The sequence below is a fragment of the Xiphophorus couchianus genome, chromosome 17 (assembly GCF_001444195.1).
Source record: "Xiphophorus couchianus chromosome 17, X_couchianus-1.0, whole genome shotgun sequence".
NCBI classification, from domain to species: domain Eukaryota; kingdom Metazoa; phylum Chordata; class Actinopteri; order Cyprinodontiformes; family Poeciliidae; genus Xiphophorus; species Xiphophorus couchianus.
The window spans coordinates 6993688-7019524 of record NC_040244.1 but is presented as its reverse complement, the minus strand read 5'-3'; the positions used below and the strand labels follow the sequence as shown (position 1 = coordinate 7019524).

Here is a 25837-nt window from a genome sequence, read left to right as displayed (position 1 = left end):
GAAACGAATAAAGAATAAAAATGCTGAATATAATTCTTTAATAAATTACAGGCCTTAATCTCTTTAAACATTTTTTCATTGTGTATTTGAACAAACAAAATTATTTTATTTCTTAAAAGGATCAATCAATCAATTTTATTTATAAGGGACCCTTTCTTACTACAAGCAGCTCAACGAGCCGTACAAACAATTTCCATCAGGTTTCTCTGATGATCATGCAAAAGGTTAAAATAATATTCATAAATACATATGTATAGGAAAAAACAAAGCAAACTACAAAACAAGCCTAATCAATTTCCACTTGTTTCTTCTCTTTCCCTCTGTCTGAGCCTCGCTGCAGTGCATCTGACCTCTGACCTCAACTCCTCAAACCTGTCCTCCTATGGACCGGATGATGTCCCTCCTACAAAACCAGCTGATGAAAGTGACTGAGAGGATCCAGAGAATCAAGAAGATGAAGCAGACAAAGAAGATCTCTATCACCTCCAGGCACTGAAGTGTCTGTTGATCCTAACTTTGTTTTTGACACCAGAGAACTGATGGAACATTTACATTCAGGGGACGACTGTCGGTCTCCTGTTGGACATTTGGACTGAAACTGTGCGCAACTGAACTTTTAAAACCTCCGCTGTCTTGTGTCAGCGTGGAGAAGGAAAAGATAAACAAAGCTTCAGAGCTGTGAGAGAAGAAGACTCTGAACCGTTGATGGTTGTTTCATCTGTGGACAACATGGACATTGACTGAGGGACGATCTGGACAACCCAAAGATCCAACGCCAGAACCAGTTGGACTGACAGGAAGCCGGAGGAGAGAGACGGGGGTGGATTTTGCTGCAGCGACGCCGGCAAGAGGCAAGAGGAGGGGAAGAGGAAAGAAAAGAGACGTTCAAGATAAGTGCCACACACACACACACACACACACACATACAGCCACTGCAACGAAGACTGCTTGCTACTAACCCTGTACACATTTAGAATTTTTTTTACGAGAAAAGATTGACTTCAATAGAGTTTTGTGTCCCTGTTATCTTTGAGTCCTGAACAGAAGAACCAATATTAGCTGATTTCTGGTCTATGCATTGTACTCTTACAGTCACAGTGAGCGGGTTTCCCAACACACTGCGTAGCGCGGTCGCGGTTTCTAAAAATATATGAAACTCTTGAAGTTTTTTTGTTATGATTCAGCTTTTTGGCTGTTTGTGAACATTTAAATCAGATACGAAGCTGACATCTGCATAAACTCAAACCGTCCTGAAAGAGTCGCCGCTGCTTCTTCGTGATTGATGGCGATTGGTTAGCAAGTTTTTGGTGTATTACCTTCCCCAGCTAGAATGGAACAAAGATTTGAATGCTAAACTGATACACATATTCCATATTTATAGACAATTAAAGACAAAAAATAAACACATCTATAAGTGCCAAGTAATAACAAAGCGGCTACACCGAGAGCACAAAATTTCCGTTGACTCTAAACGTAACAAAAACATCTCTCTTCTGATTGGCCATTGTTGTCGCATCGGAACTTGAATCTGAACTTCAGTGTCATATTATTTAAAGGATTTACAAAGCTGGATTTACAGTTAAAGTACTTTTTGAGTACTAAACTGTAACAGTGAGTGTTATGCATTATTCTAAAAATAAGAGGCTTATTTTCTGTTTTCTTCAGCTGTAATCCATTATTTAATTTACCGGAAAGTAACACCTGAGACATAGCAAACTGTGTGTGAATCTATTTAATTTAATTTTTAAAATTGAATCAGTGCAATATTGTTTTCCTTTGACATCATCTATTTAAAAGTACAAATAATTAAAACGTATAGTTCTGTGGAAACAAATTTCTTTTCTGACTGGCCGGTTTAATAGGTCACTGTTCTATTAATCAGTTTTATAATTTTATATTTTACTTTTAGGGCCTCATGCAGGGGCCTCTTTACTCAGCTAAACCTTTAAATGTATTTTAAAGACTCAAAAGAAACTAGTAGAATTGCTTTTATGATTTCCTTTATTAAAATATTGGCTTCTGTACTGTTTATAAACAAATACCTGGACACATTAAGTACATATAAAGTCAAATATATTCTTTATTATGCTTTCAGTGAAATGGTTACCCGTGTAACCAAATGTGTTTAAAACTCAACACATTTTTAGTTTTGAGGTCATGCTGGCTTATTGTGGTTTAATTATTTCAACACTGATGTTTTTTTTGGCAACTTTAAAGGATGACATGGCTTAAGCTTTCCCTGCTGGTGATGATTTGATCACTGACAGCTGCTGTAAAGCGACACTTTTTGGCTGATCTCATCCAGGATGAGGCGGGCTGTTCGCTCCAGCTCGGCCAGCTCTTCTGCTTTCTCCTCCAGAACCTGCTGGTTGGCTTCGTAGGAGTTCTCCAGCTCTAAAAGAAAAATATAAATGTTTATTTAATTAAAAGATAAAAACAACAACAAAAAAAACCAATTGCTTAATAGGCGTTTAGTTTTATTTTATCTGTCTCTAGGTTTTTAAAATATAATTATTAGGAAAGCAAACAATTAACAGACTGACAAATAGTTGTCAATTAAAATTTTATTAGATTAAAATGAGTTCGCCTCAATTAACTAATAACGTCCGTTAGACCTTCTTTTAGTGTTGTAGTTTGGCCGCCATCCAGAAGATGGCGCCATTGGTCACCTTTAAGAGGAGTTGTAAACAAAATGGCGGAGGCCGCCTCCCTGAACCGGAAACAGAAACGGTCCAAACGTTTTTTTTGGGACGCAAAACGCACTTTATGCGGTTCTGTTTAGAAATATAAACACTTAACACTTAAAGTTCCTTTAAGTTTCACTTTAATAGCGCCAATTCAGCCGTGCTTCGTAACGGAGTAACGTTAACTTTTCAACAAAAAAATCACAGATTTGCTCCGAAGCACAGCTAGCAACAAAGTTTCGCTCTCTACTGAATGTAGATAAGAGAGGCAAATAAAGTCTGCGGCCCTGAAAATCTCTCTGTTCATGAGGGTTAAGTCTTCCATATAGTTTATTCTTTTGATCTTTTATTTTTTAAGTTTACTAATATGAAAAAACTATTTTATGTTTATTCAGTCAGCATTTAATACAATTGACACAAACTTTGTTGAAATGTAATCTTTAGGGTTTTTTTTTTTTTTTAATTCAACATATTAAGAAAAATTATCTGTCATGCTACAAGAAAACCCAAGTTTTTTTTATGGTAGTTGATCAATTAATCATTAAGATCAATCAGCTTTAGACTAACTCATTAATCAACGTGGACATAAAATCTTTATTGGTTATGATTCTGAGACGGTTCACCTCTGAGTCTCTGCAGCTTGCTGTTGCTCTGTGTGATCAGCTCTCTGGCTTCTCGCTGCAGCTCATCAGCTTTGCTCCTCGCCTGCAGCACCGACTCCCCTTTGTCCTCCATGTAGTCTTCCACCACCTCCAGTTTATCCTTCAGGTCCTCATCAAACTCCTACACAGACAGAGGAGGAAAATAAAAGTCTAAATCTTTAACATAAGTTATCAGCTCCCAGGTTGGTAAAGGTTTGAGACCTTTTGAGCCTCTTCTGCGATCGCTTTGGCCCGTTGGGAGACCCGCTCAGCCGTTTCCAGCTTCTGGTTCATCTCCAGGTTGTTCTGCCTCAGCAGTCCCACCTCATGCTCCAGCTCCAACAGACGACCGGTGGTCTCACTGAGCTTCAGCTCCGATTGTACCGTCTCTGATTCGACCTGAAACATAAACCCATTTTCAAAACATGTTCATTAGATTTTTTTTTGGACAAAATTTTTCTTAGATAATGAGAATTTTGAGATTAATCTCAGAAATTCTTTAGATAAAACAAGGACATTTCGGAGCTCCAAAAGTCAATAATTTTTTACTTTTGAAACAGAAATTTCCAAATTATTCAAGAAAATTTCTGAATTTACTTCAAAATTTGAACGTTTTTGTGAGCCAATTTTTGACTTTTCAATCTCAAATTTGCAATATTTTTCCATAAAATTTCTGACATCTCAAAATTTGATGTTTTTTTTTTTTTTTTTTTGCAAATTTTTGACTTTCTGACTTTATGTTCTTTTTATTCTAAAATATTTTGTAAATTAATTACAAAATTTCCAAGTTTTTTGTAAAAAGCCTACTCCCTTTTTTCTATCTACAATGACCTTAATACAGCATCATAATTTTAGTCTGTCTTGCCACTTTAAATCCAAATAAGCTGCTGCTGGCCACGCCCACCTAACTCAACGTTTACACTTGCGCATAAAAATGGCTGCAAACATGCGCAGTTATACAACCGTACATCGTTGAAAAGCCTTAGTAGAACCTCCAGCGCAACCAACAATAAGCAAGTGGTTTCTGGATGGAAAGTCAACAACAGAGCATTTGTCTTTTCCAGCAGCCATTATGTGGTGGTAAAACGACTGGCTGCTTTTGTTAAGCTCTTGTTTTTAGAAGCAGTGGAAGTACAAAAATGTACAAAATGTGAATGTTATGTGTTGCATTCAATATTGGACGAATTGATTTTTTTAATGACTTTATGCTTTTTATTGGTCAAACTCACAGAGTTGATCAGGTCTGTGGTTTCTTTTGTGTTGTTATTGGCCAGCTGAATGGCGTCCATGGCGATGCTCTGAGCACGCTCAGTCTTTTCCAACGCCGCCTTCACTGTGTGCGCCATCACCGTCACATTTGATGCCTCCTCACTAATGAAAGAAAAAAACTAAGTTTAATACATAATTAAATTATGTATTTAATTCATAAATACAGTTTTTCTGTTCCATGACTTTCTTGAATTACCTCTCCTATGTTCCTTAGTAGTATTCGTCCGCATTTCAGACTTGGAGCATAAATCCAAATCTGAGTTGGGTTTATGTTCCAAAATGGCATATCTGAGCACTCCAAATTAAAATCCATTTTCTGTACAGTTTTCTACACACAAAACTATAAAATTAATTCATATATTAATTCTCTTCTCTATTTCCATTCATGTGTCTTAAAATGTCTCCACATATTTGCCTCCAGTTATTTAAATGTTGTGCATTACGAGCAATGTAACCATCATCTGGGCTTTCCCAGATTGCCCAAAGGCGTTAAACTTAATATTTAAAACTGGAAATAAAGTAGTAAAATAGTTTAAGTAATCCTAGCTGACCTAAATGGATCAGATTTTAGTTTGAGTGAATGTCGAATAGAGAAAGAAATAGTTTTTGCATCTTTTATATTAAAACATTAGAGAACTCTGACTCCATCTCCTGGAAAACCAGTGTAAGTGCACTGAATGGTAAAGTCAATCATCTACAAATTTATTAATATTGACATTTTTAAGTTTTGATTTTATGTTGGAGGAAAACTAATGTTAATTTTAAAACAATTATCCAACAAATGGGACATTATGCATCAGTGGCTTATACTTTTTAGCCATTTTTGCAGCTTTATTGTTCGTTCTTTTTAATCCAAAACTACATTTCTTAACAGTTTCTTCAAATACGTGAGCTCAGGTTAGTGTTCTGATTTGTTTTCATTTTATTCATCTGAACTGCCTGAATTTTGTCATTTGGTTTGGGTATCTTTGACTTACAAAATTGGAAAATGTGACGCTAATTAAAATTAATTTATAGTTGTCACTTGTATTTGTAGTATAAATAGGTTTGTCACACTCTTGTAAAGGTGCATATGAAAGTATGATCTTAAAACTGTTTCTTTAAATATAAAGAAACCTCTAAAATATAGCAACAAATCTGTCACTCTGGAAGTGAAACTATGAAGAACAGGACTCTGGGAGTTACCTTGCTGATTTGGCCCAAGTCAGGAGAGATTCTGCACTTCGGATGTCTTTGGCGCTCTGACTGAGGATCTCCTCCACACTGGTCAGAGTGCCCACCTTCTCCCTGATCTCATTGGTCAGCTCCCGCAGCTTCTCCGCCGATGTCGGCATCTCCAGAGCCAGCACCTCATTGGCCACCGCCTCGATCACAGAAGCATCTGCCTTCTCATCTGCTCCATCAGAAACAAACCTGCTGTTATTTTGCTCTCTAAACTGCGGTTAGCTGAGGAGATGGTGATAAACTTACTGGTCAAAAGGTCGCGGATCTCTTTGATGAGGTCACGGAGTTGCTTGTTGCTCTGCTCTACTCTCTCTTTGCTGCGATTGGATGAGATCAGCACATCCATCGCCTTCGCTTTGGCCTCATTTGCGCGGATGTTTGCTTCCCAAACCTGACCGTAAAAAAATATCTATCAGCTCTCTCTGTTCTGGCAGGATTTTAGTTTTTTTCCAGACTTAAATTTTCAGAGTTTATGATAAATTCAGCCCAGATTTAAAGTCTACATTTTACAGTTGATGGATGGATAATCAACAAATGGACGGATAAGGGTTGGATAATCAACAGACTGATGGATGGATGATCAACAAACAGATGGATGATCAACAAACGGATGATGGATGGATAGATGGATGATGGATAATCAACAAACAGATGGATGTATGATAAATAAACGTATAAATGCACTGAAGTATTTTTCCCTCCTATTCCTGCTCAGGTGCATCCTGATTCCCTCCATTCTTCCTCTCACCATCCTGGAGAGCTTGTCCACCTCCTCCATGGCCTGCTGGATCTCCTGGCCCAGCTTCAGGGAGGATTTCAGGGCAGTTTGAGACGTTGTGACGAAACCGGTGCATCCCTCCCCTCCACAGTGGGGCGCTCCGTCCTCCCTGTCACACCCGAATCCGCCGCAGGTGGAGCAGCTCTCCCCTTCACCTGAGCCGCCACACATCTACAAAAGCATCACGATAAGACGCTGGCGACCAGCTGAGGTTGTGTTGACTTGATTACACCTCCCAGTGTCTCTCACCTTCTCACTAAGCGAGGACAAGTCAAACATGTCCAACTCTTTGGACAGCTTGTCCAGCTTCTGCGCGTTTCTTTGGTGTTTCCGGTCAAACTCCCTCTGACTACTGCTCAGTTTGTCCTCAGTGGCTTTCCGTAATGCAGCTGACTGCTCCAGAGTGTTGCCAGGATCACTGGTTGCGGCATTGGAGCGAAGCTCTGCATCTTGGGACTCCATGTGTGCAGCAGAAATTGTGTTCATGGCTCCTACAAACCACAAAGTTGAGGAATCAAATTTATTCTTAAAGAAAAAGCTGAACAACAAACCTGGTTCATTTTCATTTGAAGTCAGTGAAACTGAAGTAATCGGAGTATTTTGGACTAACCAACCAGACTTCTTTGAAGACCCATTGTGTAGATAATGAGATTTTAGTCTGCTCAGTTCTGCCTATTCTAGCTCCTTTCAGAATGAGCTGTTTTAGGGCCTCTGTTACTTTAAATCCAAATAAGCTCCTAGCCAAGAAATGAGGAAGGGAGGAGTCAGTGGAGAGCACCGGAGTTGAGCCTTTTTTCATTCGGTGTCATCAACAGAAAGAGAAAAAGGACGGAAGAGACGATAATGCCGATAATTGAAATGACGTCGATAGTTTTAATTTATCGTACGATTAATTGATTTATCGTTTATCGCGACAGGCCTAGTTGAGGCCCAAATGGAAGCACAAAATCATGCAAAAAGGGAATTTCTTATAATAGATCCCTTTGAAATCTGTTGGACTGTAGTGTAACTAAGCATGACGTGATTATGAGGAAGTATTTTTCTCACCATGGATGTTGGCGTTCTTGGTGTTGTGGACTTGCTGCATGAGCATTTGGACATGTTGCTCCAGCTTGTTGGCCTCCTCGGTCAGTACATCCAAGTTTGTTTCCGTTGTGTTTGCTACATCGTTAACATGATTCAGGTCTTCCTGTGTTGTGCTCAGATTCCCGTTGAGGAACGACACCACTCCGCTGGGAACACAATGAGATATTGAAGCAAACTGTAAATTTGATCCTGCTGTTTCGATGTTATCACATACTTGATCAGATGTATCAGGTCTTGGATGTTCTCCAGCTTCTCTGAAGCGGTCTTGTTTAGCACGATCTCCCTGACAGCCTTGGCATTTCTCTCCAGACTGCTGATCAGCTCCTTGTATGGCGCCGTCACTCCAGTGGTTAGCAGCTCGGTAACTTGGGCCTCCAGACGACGAGTCTGATTGGTCAGCTCGCCTACAACGGTGTCCCAGACGGAGAAGCACTGGTGGCAGGGTTCGCAGATGGGGAAGTCCCCCTTGTAGCCCCTGGCGCAGCGGTCACAGCGACGGCCGGAGAAGCCTTCTAAGCAGGCACATTGCCCTGTGGCTCGATGACACTGACCACTGGAGATTCCCTCGGGTTCACAGTCGCAAGCTGGTATCGCAAAGAAAATAAGCATTAAGGTCAGTTTTTGGTTCTATGACGATTACTGCTTGGAAGTTTGAACTTAGAGTAAGATTTGGTAGATCACACAAGAGGTGTGGAAGTTATTTTGGGAAATTAATGGAGGGGATTGAGTTGTTTTTATGAGGTTACTTTAAATTTTATAGTTTCTGTTTTTCAATAAATTTAAGACATTTTAAGATCTCCGTTTTAGATACACAAATTTATGATTTTTTAAGGATGTGTAGACATCCTGTACTTTGCAGAATCGACTTTCAGTGTAACTTTCTCTGTCTCTGGTGTGAACTTATTTAAACGTTTCATCTACAACCAGAAATTTTACGCTTGAATACAAAAAGGTCTTGTTAACCTCTCAAGTTCTGGTCCTTGCACAAAAAAAATAAACAACAGGCTTTCCTTCCGTCCTTTGAGACAAAGAATGGTTATGAGTCAGGCAGAAGGAATGCAGAGTTTTTAACCATCGCTGCTCCATTGAAACCTAATACAAATGTTTCTGTCATGATCACACAATATGTTTGTCTTTAGAAACGCATATTAGACTGAAATTTACACATAGTAACCAATGGTACGAATCTGAGATACTGTAAGAGCAGAGAACATCCCTCCCACTCATTTCTCACACCGTTTCCCATGAAGCAGGCGCATTACTGAGTCATGTGCAGATAGGAAGCAGCATACAGCTGGTGTAGCAGCTCAACAGACCAGCATAGGTGCAGCTGGAGAATATTAGGAATCTGTTCCATGACAAAACAGGGATGCTTGGGAATCTGAGGACATCTGGTTCTCATGAGTGTGGTTTCTCCCATATCTATCCCATTTGTGGCCATGTCTTTGGCGTTTTCTGTTTCCAGCTACTGTGCCACTAAGTTGGAAACAATCAGCAGTTTGAGCAACAAAACCACAGATTAAACACCTTAAATTACGTTTGGATTGAGTTGGATCTGGACTTTAGCAGGGCTGCTACTAACAGTTATTTTAGTTATTGATTTAATCTAAAAATTATTTTTAGAAAACTGAAATTCTGCAGATTTCTCATTTAAGCATTTAAAAAAAAAAAACTATTAAAAGTTATTAGAAATACATTAAAATAGGCAAATAAACAATTCAATTTCTTTTTAAAATATTGCTTAACATGCATTAACAGGATTCCATTCCATTTGTAGAAGAAGATGAATTTGCAGCTAAAAAAATACTCAACATGTGAACAGGCCTGATCTGTTGACTATTTATTGGATTAATCAATTAATAACTGGATAGCAGAAGGTGCTTAAAGAGATTTATTGCAGCAATTATTAGCGGGTGAAGCTAAAACTATGACATGGAGATTTTGGTAGAACATATTTACAGATAAAGTTTTCTTTATCTTCTATAAAAAAATTTATATATTTTTGTGTTTTGGCTTACTCACTGCAATGAATATGTTGTTCTTTGAGTAAATGGTCTTTTTTAGAGTCTGTATACACCAGTTAATGATTAATTGATTTACTAAATTAGTTGATTAGTTTAATAATCGACTAATTGTGATTTAACACTAGATTTTAGATTCTCTCAAATGTGCTGTAGGTGCTTGTGATGAGTGATAAAGTCCTACCGTGACATTTGACCTCTGGATTTCCCCAGAACAGCTCTTTGCATTCTCGACACGTCCTGCCACTGAAACCCGGTTTGCACACACACTGACCCGTAACCTACAGGAAGGCAACAACACAAATCCAGTTAATTCACATGAATTTTAGCCTAACACTGTGCAGAAAGTGGTAATTTTCAAGGCTTTTTGGTGCAGAGACAATGGAGTTTTGTAGTTGCTTTTTTAGCCTCTGAATTAAATGTGCATTCAGTTGTTCCACTGTGTATTCTGAGACTTCCTTCCTCTGCTGGAGAGAAGCCAGTAAACACAAAGGTTTGTGAGAGAGTAACATTTCAGTTTTTTGTATACACATGTGTGCGGTTATTGAAAGCAAAGCAAAAGGAAAGCAGAAAATGGAAGAATGCCCTTATAGCTGTGGTGAATATATCAAAGGAGTTACACAAACAGAGATCATAGTGTTTAGTGGAAAGATAAGAGAACCCTGCTGTTTTCCCCTGTGTAAAATTCCCGTGTTGATCTATGGAAAAACTCTGGCAGCAGCAGCTCAGTAGAGCAGCACTTAGAGTTCGAGTCAGTTACTGGCTGCTTTGGGATTTAGTTTGGTTATTTCTTGGTCTTTAAATTCTGGTTTTAGATCCGTATGGCAGACTTATTCACTAGTTGCTTCAATTTTCCTGTGATTTTTTTCAAAATCCGACACGTTCCTCCAGCGTTTCAATTTCTGTTTGATCATATTTATCTGTTATTATTTAATTTTCCTTGTCTTGTAAATTTTAACTTATTTATCTTAGAATATTTTCAGGCTTCTTTCCCATTTGGTTTTCAGATCCTTCACTTTGATCAGGCCCCTCCGTTTTAATTGGTCTCCTCCTTCAGTTTTCCTGCTTTCTCCAAAAACTATTAAACACTATAAACTAGTGCAGGGCATTCTGGGTAAATAGATCTAAAACAAATGCACTAGTTTAGCGCTAGCGGGAGTAAAGGCTTGTGACTCTTTTGTTGTTGATCTTATACCAACAACAAAAGAGAAATCCTACTCCATTTTTGTTTACATTTCATGGGTCATTTCCTTCTGTAGTTATTGGTGCAGCGCCACCACAGGTGAGGTGGGGAACAGGGTTTTAAATTTGTTTGGACTTTTTGACAGTGCAGTGTGAAAGTAAACCACAGCAGCTGAAAATGTAACAGATCTTTCAATTTTCATTACCAGTCAAACTGAAAACACCTTAATTGCTCACCTGCTTTAGATGACAATACCAATAGCCCAGTTCTGATCCTCCTCCTCCAACATGCCGTAACTTACCTCATCATCAGCCTACCTAAAATCTAAAATATTTTGCTCATGCTATGACTGAAGTTTTGCTTTGCATCTGACTCACCACATTGCAGGAAGACCCGACAGCGTGGATAGGGTCGCAGTCGCAGCGTTGGCAGCCCGTTCCGGTGGCGAGGTTCCACGTATTGGGAGCGCAGCGGTCACAGTTCTGCCCGACCACGTTGGGCAGGCAGGAACACTGGCCATTATGCTGGTCACAGCGGCAGTCGTCAGGGGTTGGACAGACGTAAGATGTCGTCCCCAATGAGTTGCACATGCACTCTTTTAAAAAGGAAGACAAGGCATATGTTATATTTACTTCTAGGAAGTCAGACTTTCTTGAATCTTTTAAAGTGGTGTTCAGGCTTTCTGAAATTAATTCATAATACACCCAAACCAGCCTCCAAAAGTAACCTGTAAGCTCCAAGAAAAGCTCTAGGTTCTGCAGAGTTATGCCAAATTTCAGTATCAAGTTTTAAATCAACACATTTTAAAGACCAGTTACAAAAAGTACCCATTAGTTAAAGGTCACCTATTACATTTTCTTTAAAAGGTTAAGATGGAGCTAAAAGTGATGGAGCTCCAGCTGGGTTGCTAGGTGACGGGGCTGGGCTCGGCGGGGGTTGCTAGGTAACGCTGGAATGTCAACTGAACATTCGTGAGGTTTTTTGAAACGGCTCATTTTCCAAATACCAAAAAACATTAACTTATTGCCAAAAAACAGTTGGGTGTTTGTTTTTTAAGCGCCTGGGTTGTTTTTAGAAGCAGCAGAAACCCAAATTTAAGTATAAAAATGTGCAAAATGTCCCTTTTAATCTTTGAAAAGTAACTTGCACATTCAAATATGCTAAACTATAGGGTTAGAGTCACTATAGTTAATTTAATTTCCTTAAACTTCAGGGAATGTAGCCAGGGTTCTTAGAAGAATAAGGGCCCCTGGGCTGGGGCCGGTTTTGGTGCTCTATGCAAAATAAAAACTACAAATTGCAGAACATTAATAAGCTGCAAATTTGAAGAATGGCTGCTATCAAATGTCTGGCATATGACTCCATCTTGGTCTCAAAAAGGTCATTTTTAAATATTTTAATGTTTACTAAAAATCTAATAACATTTCAATTAAACACCTCATGGCCATCTTTAATATGAGGTGCAATATTTGTAAAACAACAGTACACACAAAAAAACTATCTTTTTTGAGGGCCCCAAAACTACTGCCCATTTAAGCTTTTTCTAAAGTCTAGCACAAAATGTAACCACAAACCTTCAGAAAAAGTAACTTTTAAATTCTGGAAAATACACTTTGGATTTGGGAACATTGTCTGTAATTTCTAGAAAAGTACATCTAAATTGTAGAAAGTATCCTGTAACGATATAATGTTTTCAGTTAAAGGCTCCTTTGGATTTAAATTGTAAGAGCTAAGCTCCATTTTCTTTTGATCCCATGTTGCTATAGTATGTGTTAGAAATGCGTATTTACTACAAGATATAAGAAGACATGAGGAAGAACTTAACTTTAACATATTTGAAAAAGCAATGAATATATACCACAAAAGTTCAGAAGGTTTGAAGAATCACTGCTCAAGATCTGCTATAAAAGTTCCTAAATCGTCTGGCTCGATGGAAGCAAAGCATAAGCCGAGTTTCTTTTTGTGTATCTATACTCACTCCGGCAGCTCTGTGTGGCAGCGTCGCCGTAATATCCCGATTTGCATTGCTGGCATGAGTGGCCCTGCGTGTGGTACAGACATTTGAGACAGGCACCTGTGCGGACATCGCAGGATCCTGGGTCATGCATGTCAATGTTGTTGTTACAATCACAGGGCGTGCAGCGGCCACCGGGAATAAGAGGGTTCCCATAATAACCTGGGGCGCACTCATCACACCTGGTTCCTGGATGACAAAAGAAAACAGATTTTTTTTTTTTTTAAACGGTAAATTATAGGGAGGTAGAAGAGGTGAAACATCTTGAGATCTGTGTGACTTGACGACATGACAAAATGATGCTTTTGTGCTGCTTACATAATAACAAATCTGTAAAATGCACCTTTGTAGCCGTGGCTGCACACACACACCATCTGATTGGTTAGAAGGTAACAGCTGTCTGCAAACTGCCGACCACTGCGGGGTCCGTCCGGACACATGCAGGGGCGACAGTGGCTCCCTGATCCCAGCTCCGGGTCACCATGGTAACCATTCATACATCTAAAAAAGGAGAGAGATTTCACAGATTTGTTTCAGATTTGTTCTGCTGAGTTTTTACAAACTCAAAGTTTCTCATTATTAACAGTGTGAAGCTTCCAGCACTCTCCAGATGTTTTGGTCTCAACTTGCAGCTCCACTTAAATATGGAGTTCCCCAAGGCTCCATTCTGGGCCCTTGTGTGTTTTGTTATATATCTTGATTTAGAGGTCTATTTTTTACTGTGTTATGTACAATAATATAAACATGAAAAATATACATATGATTGCTGCATCCTAAGTGCACAAAGAAGCATTATCACAGATCCTTCCTCCCACCTGCTCTCAGACTCTATAACCATCACTGCTACCAACAAACTAGGTTTACATTCCTGTTGCACAGTTTTACTCATTTTTGATAACATTTCTACAAAATGTTATTTTCACACATTGCAACTAGTCAGTAGATTTTAATCCACAAATATGCATACACGTTTTTCTACATTTAAAAAATAATCCTACTCAGTTGCACATTAGACTGGATTATGTTATTTTTGATAACTGCACAAGATTTTTATGTCGTAATGTTGTCCTTACTGTACAGTATATTATTCTTAATTTTTTATGCATTTTTTGTGTACCTAAACGCATCTGTTGTTTGTCAGTTTGTTGCTGTTGCAACCTGAATTTCCCCGCTGTGGGAAAATATTCTACTATATAATATTCATAATATTCTGACGACAAACATCAAACAAATCAAAACTTCTAGCTGGACTGGCTGAATGGCACTTAACGTTGTTTTAGCTGCTGCTGTTGCCGAACAACCAAACGACTCTGTTTTGTGATCCGTGTTTTTGAAAATCAGAGCCCATTTTTATGTTTACAACTTGCAAAACTGTGTCTTTGGCCATCTGCAAATCAGTTTGTTCCTCGTTGCTTTTTCTCTTTTGCAATGCTAAAGCATGCAGTAACAAATGGACAATTATTTAACACTGGCTCAGCAGTAATGGTGTACTTTACTGTCGCCACATTGTACCTCTCACAGTGATGTCCGGTGGTGAAGTCTCTGCACCCCTGACACTCTCCGGTCTGAGGGTGACAGTACTCGCTGTGGCCGTTACACTGGCACGGTCGGCACTGAGGGAACCCCCAAAAACCCGGTAAGCAGTGGGAACACTGGCGTCCCGTGGCTCCCTGTACGCACTCACACTGACCAGTTGATTCGTGACAGAAAGGAGTGACGGAGCCCAGCGGGTCGCAGTCACAAGCTGGGGGTTAAATTAAGTTACCATTAATGAGAAGAGTTGGGCCACCGCACAGCAAAGTGAAGCGATTTCTGACACTCACATCTGCAGCCAGCAGGACTGAACAGAAACGTAGCCGGAGCGCAGTGGTCGCAGTTTCTGCCGACCACGTTGGGTCGACATCGACACTGACCGCCGCTGGGATCGCACACGCCGCTGATGGAACCCTGAGGGTCGCAGTGGCAAGCTGGGTGGCAAATAAATAGTTAACACATAGTAGAAGGAAGCAGATACAGGATTTTGTAAAAGTTTTATTTGTATTTAGCTCCCTTTACTCTCCTACGCCTAAACTGAGATCTTATGGATCCATTTGTTTCTAGAAGTCATTAACTATCAGAAAGATAGTTAATGACTATCTATCTGATAGATAATCAGATAGATTAACTATGCAAACTAAACACTTGTACTGTTTCCAGCTGCTTGTAGTTTAATCTCAGCTTTTTGTGAAAACCTCAGAGGTTTGTTACAACTAGCATCATGAAGATCAAGAAACACAGTGGACAGGTCAGTTAAAGTAATGTTGAGAAAAAGTTTAAAGCAAGGATTGGCTATAATAGATGCCCCAAGTTTTGAATATCTCAATTTATCATCTATGGAAAAAGTAAAACTATATCCAACTAGCTAAAAAGTTTGAAGGAGCAGCAATCACAGAAGTAGCCAAGAGAATTTATTAGATTTCTTTTTAGATTAGTTTTGTTTTGGTGGTCCATGAACTTTTATATTCTGCTTTAAATTTGAGAAAGAGATTAAAAACAGCCTCAAACAAACAAGATATCATCTAAGGGACCAAAAATCAACAACTTGAGACACAACCTAACCAGTAACTTACTCATTGCTCCTTTGTGCAGCAGAGCAGAGATGCTGAAGATGTAGTCATTGCAGATGTCCGTCATCGGGCTTTTGATGACGCTACGGCTGCTTTCCAAACATCTGTAGCGCTGAAACGTGTCCCACGCTTCCTCACCCTCCATCCCATGAAACATTTCCATCTCTCTGACCCGGGGCATCAACACCAGCTAAAAACAGAGCAGAGGGTTTGTGGGAGTATTTCAGAGCTTGAGCAATGTCAGATGACTTTATATGGAGCTCTAGGAGGCGTTCAATGCAAATAAATGTTTTGAAAAAAAGAAAACATACAGAGTCGACGAGCGTGTGTGGATTCTGGATGTGGCTGTCCGAAGAGTACCGCGGGAAAGTCAGACGGATGGTGTAGTTCAGTCCTTTCTCCAAACACACCGGACTCACGAGCAGCACATGCCTGCAACACACATCAGGGTCAGTTTAGCGTGTATCCAGGGTCAGATTTAAGACTTTTTAATTCCAGGTTGAACGAAATTTAAGACCAAAGAAAACTATAAAGATAGGGGATCGGTCGAGGCTTCTGCTGGTTCGTGTGTGTGCTGGCAGCAAAAGCGAGCCAATGGTAAAAACAAATGTCTTCCATCCAACATCCATCCATTTTCTAACACCTTTATCCCTAGTGGGGTCGGGAGGTGCTGGTGTGTATCTCCAGCTAACGTTCCGAGTGAGAGGCAGGGTCACCTTGGACAGGTCGTCAGTCTGTCGCATCTTTACTGCGTTCTGTGACTTATGACGGAGTATTAGGGCCACGCTAGTTAGCTAGCCACTACCATGAATTACTACCACAAAGTATTAGGTCTATACTAAGAAAAGATAAATACAATTATGAGAATAAAGTTGTAATATTCTAACTGTATTTTTGTATATTTACACTTTATTGTTGTACAACTTTATTCTCAAAATATTATGACTTTGTCCTTGTAATTGTTTACATTTTCCTCGCGTGGCCCTAATACTCCGTCATAAGTCACAGAACGCAGTAAAGATGTCTGTGTGCAACTCAAACTTTTGCCTGACAAAAGAAAAAACACTGCATAGAAATGGGATCTAGCTTTTTTTTCTTTTTTGGGTAATTTCTCTTCCGTTATATGGTCCTCACTCCTTACCAGTTGGTGGCGGTAATGCTTCCTATAGTTTTTTGTCAACCGCCATTAAAACAAAAAAGAACTACATACAAGATTGAATAGTCCTGTGATGCCAAAATTTAAGACCTGTAATTAGTCAACTTACACTTTTTTGAACTTTTCAAGGATGTGTGGACACCCTGGCATCTTAACACCTGGCAGGAAGTGCAGTAAATGTTTTACCTGAATCCAGGTGGGAGAGAGATGAACTGCTCGTCTCCGCTCTGGGCGGAGGTGCTGCAGTGAGCGGTGTAGCTCGGCGGGTTGAAGACGGGGCGCTCGACCCGAACGGTCACCTGCTCCCACTGCTGCGGCAGCTGTAAACACAAACACGCAATAATATGTTTACTCTGTGGTCCTTTTCAGACATTCTGAGCTCATAGAGCTCATACAGCAAAGCAAAGTTACCATAACAACCATTCCAGATTTGGGTTAGCTCTGTTTCGTTCAATTGTAGACTTTTGGTTGGACAATCGTTCCCTCTGATTTTGGAAGCTGACCAAAACCAGAGTTGTTGATTTCTGGAGCTCAGTTTGGGTCGCTCGGTAACGGGCTAGGCTGTGGTTGTTCGGTAGCAGCCTGGGTTTGGCTCGCGTTGCTGGGTAATAGGCATGGGTTGGTGTGGGTGACTAGTTGAGGGGCAGTGCCTGCTGATTTGTGACATTACATTGTAGAGGTTTTTGTAACAGCTCATTTTTCATACACCAAAACACATTAACCTACTGCCAAAAAATTTTAAGCGCTTTGGCTGTTTTTAGAATCAGTTGAAACCCAAATGGAAGTGCAAAATGTGAATTTTGTATGATATGTGCCCTTTAATAAAGGCCCTGAGAACTTTGTTGAACTCTTTCAAATATTACAAAATGCTTGGTGATTAAAATCTGACGGCCTCTGTCAAAAAAACAGACAATTGATGTTTCAGAAGGATAATAATTACTTCAGACTCAATTAGAAAGAGATCACATATATAGATTATGCCTGTCACAATAAACAATAAATCAATTAATTGTATGACAAATTAAAAGAAACTCAATTTTCATGTGCTTTATTTATTGTTTTTCTCTTTTCTTTTCTACCAAAAACTGGATGATAAAAGTCTTCAGTTTGGTGCTTTGGTCTCAACTATCCCTGTTTTTTGGTATAGTTGAGATCAAAGCATTATTTTCTGTATTTCTGAAATACAGAAAATAATGCTTTATTTATTTATTTTTGGATATTTCTAATGTCTTCCAGTTCCAGTGTTTAAATGTCCATTAGAATTTAAAGTTTATTGATCATTGCGAATGTGTTCTTGCATTTTTTAATGCCATTATTACTATCATATCACTTAAAAATGGTCTCAAAACAACGATATCATCATTTATCGCAATAAGTTCTGGGACAATTTATCGTCCAGCAAAATATGCTATTGTGACAGGACTAATATAGAAACAAAACTACCATACTGAAACACAAGCAGGTAGCTAAGACTGATAAAATAAGAAAAACCTTCCTGTACGTTACCTGCGGCTCGTAGCGTACAAGTATGTCGTAGTCCATTGACTGTGGGATGTTATTGACATTGAACTCTATGTACCCGCCTTCAGGAACATGAGCAAAGCCCATCCCGGTCCATGTGGGGCTCCGGTCCTGAGGATAGGCCCTCGCAACAGATTTGACCCCCTGAGATAAAGAAGAGATTTCTCAAAATGTTGGAGTAGGTAGATCAGAAAAGGAAGAAACATTCAAAGCCAGTTTTATACGCTTACCGGGCCGTGTTGAGCCTCTTCAGCTTCGTACGTGTAGTGATCCAAAGAGATGAAGTAGAATCCGGACTCGACCTGATCGCAGAGGCGTCCGAACATGTGCGCCCGGCAAACGCACTGCCCTGACTGGGGGTCACAGCTTTGGAGCGAGAAAAGGCAGATTTAAAAGACTGGAACATCGTTTTCTTCTTTAAAACCTTTTTGAATCAAAGAATGAATATGAGAACATGAATAAACATTCAACTAAAACTGTTAGAATAAATTCTGGACGATATGGCTTAAAAATATACCAAATCTGATGTCCGATTACATTTATTTCTCCGTTTTTTTTCTGAAACAGAAATTACAAATGACAGAGAATATTTTCTAAAGACTTTTTCTTTAAATACAAGAAAATAGTCATAATACTAGCAGAATAAAGACCCAATTTTACCAGAAGAATATCTTAAAATTACGAGAAGAAAGTTGTTTTAATGGTAAAATCATCCATCTGGGTTTTTTCATTCGAAATATATCTCCAAATAATACTATTTTATTCTTGTAATATTAATGCTTTATTTGTGCATTAATTTGACTTTATTGTCATATTACTACGATTGTATTCTTGCAATACCACCAACTTTATTGAATTAATTTTTTTTTAAATCTTTGCCTGACCCCAATATTTAGTTGTACAGTTGACATCTAAATAAATAGAAACTGTAAAATACGCTGGTAAAACAAGATGGCCGCATTGGTTTTGCTGACATCCCCCAACAAGAGTGGATTGTTGAGGGGGCGGGGGGGAAATGCATATTTTCCAAAAATTAAATCTTCAATTGATCAAATCGATTTATTGCTCTAAAATACTGTTTCAAAGTAGCTCAACAAATCTATCAGTCCAAACAAATAGACCTTCTGGCGCCATGTTTAATTGCTAACAGGAAGTTGTTTTGAAGCAATCTGATTGGCTGGCATAGGTTTTACCTTTGCACTACACTGCCCCCTACAGGTTTGGCATGTTTATAACACCATTATCTGGGTTCATGTGAATGAAAACCTTTCTAAAATCGCTCCCGTGTACAATATAAATATTTTTAAAAAGATGTTCTGGAGATATTTGTTTTTAGAAAGACCCGGCTATGTGTGTACAAGGCCTTACACCAGCTTTTTTGAGTGTTTTGACCTACTTGTTGTTGATTGCTCCTCCCTGGTCGCAGTCACACGGTCTACAACCGTCCATGTCATTTGACAGACCCCAGTGCTCTGGCTGTTTGTACAAAAAGAAAACAGACGAGTTTTACTCATACCGAAGGTGAAATGATCCCCACTGAATGTGACTTTGTGTTTGGAGTCGTACCAGGCACTCATCACAGTTGTGACCGGTGACAAGTCGCCTGCAGAAGCACTGTCCTGTGTCTGAATCACAGGGGTTTCCTCCTGGCATTGTTCCCAGGATGTTGCAGGAACAAGCTGCCAAAAAATACAATGAAACAATTCAGCAGCACGTCTTTGTGTTTAGTCACTTCCCTTCAAAATGCCCTTTATGGTTCAATGAATATGACAGAAAAAATAGAAATGTTGAACCTACGCAGGCACCCATCTGGCCCCTGTCCCAGTCCGTAGTGTCCCTGTCTGCAGTGGTCACAGCGCTCTCCCTCCACATAGAGTTTACACCGGCACTGACCCGAGATCAGCCCGGCCGCCACATCAGTCCTCGAGTCACACAGTCCGCCCTGCAGAGATCCCTCCGGGTCACAGTTACACGCTGCAAAGACACAAATAATTACGTTAAAATGATCTGAAGAGTCGAGACCAATGGATTATAAAGACTGAGCACAACTAAAAGTTTTTAAAGTTGACAAATATAATTTCTGTCAAAATGAGCATAAAGTATAAAGTTCAACATGGCAACTTAATAAGCTTTACATATATACTTGTATAAACTCAATTTGATTACTGTAATAAATATTTTTTTTATTGAGTTACATCACCTGTTTTCTTTTTTCATTGCGTTTTATCTCTTTTGCTTCATTTTATTGATGAATTTCACTTCCTGTTTTGAATTATTAAAGCGTTTTACTTTGTTTATTCCAGTAGAACCTCCCAGATTTTCATGACCACAGCAGGTATTTATTTTCCTTGCCACATTTCAGTATACAAACATGTAGAAAACACATCAAACCAACCTATTGATAACAAGTTAGAGAATGTAATGCCTTTTTTGTACAATATTTATTCCTGCCATATCTGAACATAGCTAAATTAGAGCAGTCAAGAAGTAAAAGAAGTGCCATTTTGTTCTGAAAGTTGTTTCTTCTGACTGCATCTGGACATAATTTCTCTTTTTAAAAATTTTTTCCACTTACTGATTGCCATATCTGGTTCAAATTTTGTTTAGTTTATTTCACCAACTTGGTTCCAATTTGTAATTCCTGCTTGTTTTAAATGATCACATTTGGTCTTGATTAATTATCTATCTTCTTCCTACTTTAAGTGCTTTTAAGTGTTAGTTTGTTGCTGTTATTAAAGATCTCATAGGTATTAGCACATTGTGTGGGTATGTGTTTAGTTGGCAGTACCGTGTAGGTGCCTGTAATCACGCTATAACAGCCGTCATTAGGTTTTCCAACATATTTAATCCAGTTGGTGAAAGAACCTCCACATGGTTTCAGTCAATAGGAAACTAAAGATCTCCTGGAAGATGCCAGCCCCATTCACAGGCAGGTCATGTAAGCGGTCGTTAGCCATTGTTTATGAGTTACGTACGTTCACAGATGTTGGGGTCTCTCAGGTCTCTGTTGGGGTGCTGGTAGAAGAAAGGCGCACACTGCTCGCACTGCCGGCCCACTGTGTTGTGCTGGCAGTCGTCGCACACGCCTCCGCTAACGTTACCGGTTGAAATGTACACGGCGAGGTCGAAGTGACACGACGTGGAATGCCGATTGCACTCGCATCCTGAAAAAAAGAAAAACGAGTCATGTGATAGTTCTTAAAGGAGAACTGTTATGCTTCCTTCAATAGATTAGGATAGATACAAAACATGTTCATTACATTTATTTGCACTAAATCATTCTTAGGCCATGAGATTTTAGTCTGGTCAGTTGGAACTCAACTTGGGTTGCTAAGTGACGGTGCTGGGCTGGCTGGGGGTTGCTAGGTAACGCCACAGTGCCCGTTGAACAATAGGAAGGTTATGACACAAATCATTTTCACCAAAAATCATGAACTTTCTGCCAGAAAACGACTGGATGGGTTTTTTTAAGCGCTAGTGTTATTTTTAGAAGCAATAGAAACCCAAATGGAAGTACAAAAACAAAATGTGAAGACATTTGATCTATACTTTTAGAAAACTTAAAAGTTTTAAAATGGCAAATAATGTCAAGTTAATGTAAATATTTTAACTTCTTTGACCAACTAATTTGTTGAATTGCAGCAAATAACAGACCATAAAGAGCTAAACCGATCCGTGTGTGCTCTTACTTTTGCAGGAGTGGGTGTTTCGGCCCTCTGCAGGTCTCCATGGCAGGTCGTGGTAAAACTCTTGGCAGCGCTCACAGTTCAGCCCCTCAGTATTATGGTTGCAAACGCAGCGGCCATGAACCTACACACAAGAGTTAAGACTAATCTTTACAGGAAAACGTAAAGTTTACTAACATATATCAATAAACGAATGGTAATAGTAAAGCAGATAAGAGGAACAATAGTTCAAGCATGAAATTTAGTAGATACATTCTTCAAAACTCCCTTTCAAAACATGTGCCGCAAAAATTCAATATAGCGGCCATTTTTCAAAAAGGCCGACACATCTGACCTGGCACTACAGTTATGGGTCAGATAATTAGAAGAAAAATAAATAAATATTTTACATTAACATAGTAAGCTATGGTAATTTTTGTTCAAAGCAATTGTACATTAGACTGGAATTAAGATGGCATCCAAGATGGCTACCCTTAAAGACAAATTTTGTAACATCTGAATAATTAATAGAGCTGGACAATTTTTTTTATCAATTTCTACAGTTTTGGAGGCAGAAAATTAAATAGACAAAGTGAACTAAAAAAAATAATAGCAGTTAAAGTGTGGGAAAATCTTATACATTTTATAATATATTTCAGAATCTTAGTTGATAAACAGAAAAGCAGTTAATGTTATGAGAGAACTGTTGATAAAAATTCATTAACTTGTTGAAGTCCATATGGGTCTTGACAAAGTATTTCCAACAAATTTGGAATAAATTTCATGATCCAAATTGTGTATGGAAAAATCTGCTAAATAAAAACTGATGTAAAGTTGTTTTATACCATTCCTTCAGGTCTGCCCTGTTCTCTGTCCATGGGCGCGCACTCGGAGGCGTGGCCGTAGCAGAAGCAGTTTCCTCGGACGACCATGTCAAAGAGCGCGTAGTAGTACTTCTCCGTCACTTCCTCTCTGAAATCCACCAGGTTGTCGCCCAGCGTGTGGAGCTTGATGAACTTTATTCTGAGGTTTGTGATCTTCAGCATGTCTAAAACGCAGAGAAAACACTTTTCAAACAAATGTAATTACATGTGTAAAATTATGAAAACCTATTAATAATCCACTTGATTCTGTCATCAGTTAAATTAAACTTTTAAAACATGTTTTACTCAATTATTATTTACATTTTAGACCTACCTGCAAAATAAAATGCTTAATAGCTTCTATTTTATTTAAGTATTATAGCAAGTTAAATATAAATGTATCTATAAATGGTGTTTTTTAGCTGCTGCAGGTTTTTCCTACCTTTAAATTCCTTCAAATAAAACGTACATTAAACTTCATAATAGCTATTATTGTTATTGGTTTTAGAGAACTAATGACATCCCTGATTTCAAGCCAAATTTTGTTAAATATTTAGAGAAATTTAAACAAAAAAGCTAAAATTTCTTATGTTTTTACTTTACTTTTAGATTGTAGATATTTATATCTGTTTGGTTTGTTATTGTGTGGTTTTTTTTAAGTTTAGAAAATAAAGTTTTTTTCTAAAATTTGGATTTAAATGTTTTCCATTAGGGTTGTTTAAGTCCTACAAAAACTTTACATTTTTTAATTCTGGAAACATTAGAAAACACTAAAATATATTCCTGTCTTTATATTTTATTTCTAATCTCTTAACGTGGTCATGATCAACAGTTACGGATTAAAATAAATTTTCTTTTTAACTTCGTGGCGGTCCTGGAAGTATCCTTTTCTAACTTTCTCAGCTCATTCAGCAGCTGTTTAGTTTTTGAGCAGTGTTTTTTGGTTTGTTAAATGAAATAAAAGGACTAAAACTCAACCAATAAGCTTGTTATGTTAAAAACGGACAGTAGTAGGATCTTTCAGGCACTTTACCATGATGCTGAAACTGTGAGAAATGCTGAAAAGCCCGTCTCAAAGATGACCAGCAGTTGCATCTCTCACATGAATGAATATAATATATTCAAAAATATGTTCACTTTATTGGTTTGGGATATAAGACAAAGATGAACCAAGAATATTGTTTCATTTTTTGAGAGTAAAGTTATTTTTAGTGGTGAAATAAAAAAAAAGAAAAGGTTTCTGCATGGGTTTGTGACTGGGAAAGAGAAATTATGTGTCTCAGCATGGATGTAAACGAGTTTACAAAGTCCAAGTTGCTTCTGTATGTGAAATTCCTCTCTCTGCGCTTCCTCTCTGACCTCTTCGCTGTGGGAAGCTGCACAGCCGATAACAGGAAGTTACAGGAAGCTATTTTTATTTGGATTCTTTGTGCGTAAAGTTGCCTTTATTAGGCCTTGCTTACTGATTTGTGTGTTGTAAACAAGCTGTCTTTAAACAGAAGATGCCGCTTACTCTGTATCCTCAAGCTGTAGGGGTCATCAATCTCAAAAGCAGGATCCAGCACCCGAAATATCACCTAAAACAACAAGAAAGAACAATCAAAACCAAACTCTGCAACAAGGAGTTACAAAAAGCAAAAATACACATAACTAGTTCACCTCTCCCTCTGTGGATGGTTCAAAGTCTGAGTAGCGGGTGTCACAGATGATTTCGTCCACTCTACGCATTGGTCCAGTGGAGATGCCGGGAAAGACAGACCCGCAGTTTTGGGCGAAGTATCGATAAACCTGCCATGTTTCCCCAAAATCCATGGACCGCTCAATCATCATGGCAGCAGGACGAAACGTCTGCGAACACAGAACCTTGTTCAGTGAAGCTGAAATAAATACAAATATGATTTCTTTTTTAAAGTCTTGTCCTTCTTATCTTGTTTGTTCTATCTAGCTAGTAAGCTAGCAAACAGCTATTGTCAATGGAGTTAGCTTGTTATCTACTTTTAAGATAGGAGGATGTAGCTTGCAAAATGTTTTCTAAATAAATGAAATATTTGCTAAAATCAGTTTCATTCATTAGCAGCGGTTGAGTTATCTTTCTGCTTGTCAAAAATGCTAATAAGACAGTTAGCCAGCTAAGCGTTTATCAAGCTAGTGTACAGATGATTTGGTCTGAAAGACAACAGATTTTGTTTGCTGTACATTTCTCAGAAATGTAGCTAGCTAAAACAAACTGAAGCAGTGAGTATCTGTTGAATTATGATGTTCATGAAATGCAGATTGAAATTTGAAGTACACAGTAAAAACACAAATTTCACAAAGTATTTTAGTTCTAGCTTATGTGCAAATACCTTAGTACACTTTAAATAAGACAAAACTAATTTACAAGTAACTTTGTAACAGATTATTTCACTTATAACATGGTAAAGTGATATAATCTGCCAATGGAACTAGTATTTTTTTAAAAAATCACTATTAAGGAATTATTCACTTTAAACAAGATATATATATCTTCCTATATATTTCCGAAAAGCTATTTATAAGTTAGTTTTGTCTTATTTCAAGAACCCTTGCACAAAAAAATGCTTGGTGAGATTTTGTATTTTTGCAATAAATAAAATATGAATTTGGTTTCTGTCCAGATTTCATATGCCCTTTAGAGTCCCACTTGTTTCTATTTTCATTTTTGCCTGAACATTTGAACAGCTAACACTACTGGCATTACAGTACAGAAACGGATGCTGATTTTTTTTTCTGTGATGTTGCCAGAAAACAGGATGTGAAGGGACTGGGGAAGTGTGTCCCTGAGTGTGTTTTGACTATGAGTGGAGGCAAATTATTAAGAGGTCAAAAGCATCTTCCTGTTACTCCTTCGTCTCTCAGACCAGGATGACTTTCTGAAGGTCTCTGAGACTTTATCTCTTTCTCTGTATGTGTACGAGTTCATGTTTCAGCACCTTGAAGGTCATGATGAGGTGTGTGAAATGAAACTCGGCCTCCAGGTCCAGCTGGATAGTTACATTCTCCACACCTGGAGGAGAAAGACCAAACAGAAAATTAACAATTTACACCTTTAAATTTCCGAGAATTTAAAATGCTGATGAGTTTTTCCCCATGTCCACACATGCAGAT

The 25837-nt window shown here is 38.6% G+C and overlaps 1 protein-coding gene across 1 annotated transcript in view; it reads right to left on the bottom strand.

Annotated features, from left to right (window-relative positions):
- Positions 1–1165: 1165 nt before the first annotated feature.
- LOC114160832 (laminin subunit beta-1-like) overlaps positions 1166–25837 on the bottom strand; it is a 33036-nt gene continuing 8364 nt past the window's right edge. The window contains exons 4-33 of the mRNA XM_028043677.1: positions 25663–25736; positions 24371–24559; positions 24225–24288; positions 22694–22896; positions 21873–21993; positions 21159–21347; positions 19981–20157; positions 19750–19862; positions 19580–19659; positions 18414–18549; positions 18169–18327; positions 16849–16982; positions 15818–15938; positions 15510–15696; positions 14724–14867; positions 14413–14644; positions 13244–13401; positions 12865–13089; positions 11264–11481; positions 9888–9984; positions 7897–8266; positions 7644–7828; positions 6846–7087; positions 6567–6767; positions 6065–6209; positions 5780–5987; positions 4555–4696; positions 3548–3724; positions 3308–3467; positions 1166–2394 (exon numbers count right to left, since the gene is read on the bottom strand). Of these exons, the coding sequence (XP_027899478.1) occupies positions 2258–2394; positions 3308–3467; positions 3548–3724; positions 4555–4696; positions 5780–5987; positions 6065–6209; positions 6567–6767; positions 6846–7087; positions 7644–7828; positions 7897–8266; positions 9888–9984; positions 11264–11481; positions 12865–13089; positions 13244–13401; positions 14413–14644; positions 14724–14867; positions 15510–15696; positions 15818–15938; positions 16849–16982; positions 18169–18327; positions 18414–18549; positions 19580–19659; positions 19750–19862; positions 19981–20157; positions 21159–21347; positions 21873–21993; positions 22694–22896; positions 24225–24288; positions 24371–24559; positions 25663–25736 (4988 nt within the window). The 3' untranslated portion in view covers positions 1166–2257. The remainder of the gene's footprint in view (positions 2395–3307; positions 3468–3547; positions 3725–4554; positions 4697–5779; positions 5988–6064; positions 6210–6566; positions 6768–6845; positions 7088–7643; positions 7829–7896; positions 8267–9887; positions 9985–11263; positions 11482–12864; positions 13090–13243; positions 13402–14412; positions 14645–14723; positions 14868–15509; positions 15697–15817; positions 15939–16848; positions 16983–18168; positions 18328–18413; positions 18550–19579; positions 19660–19749; positions 19863–19980; positions 20158–21158; positions 21348–21872; positions 21994–22693; positions 22897–24224; positions 24289–24370; positions 24560–25662; positions 25737–25837) is intronic.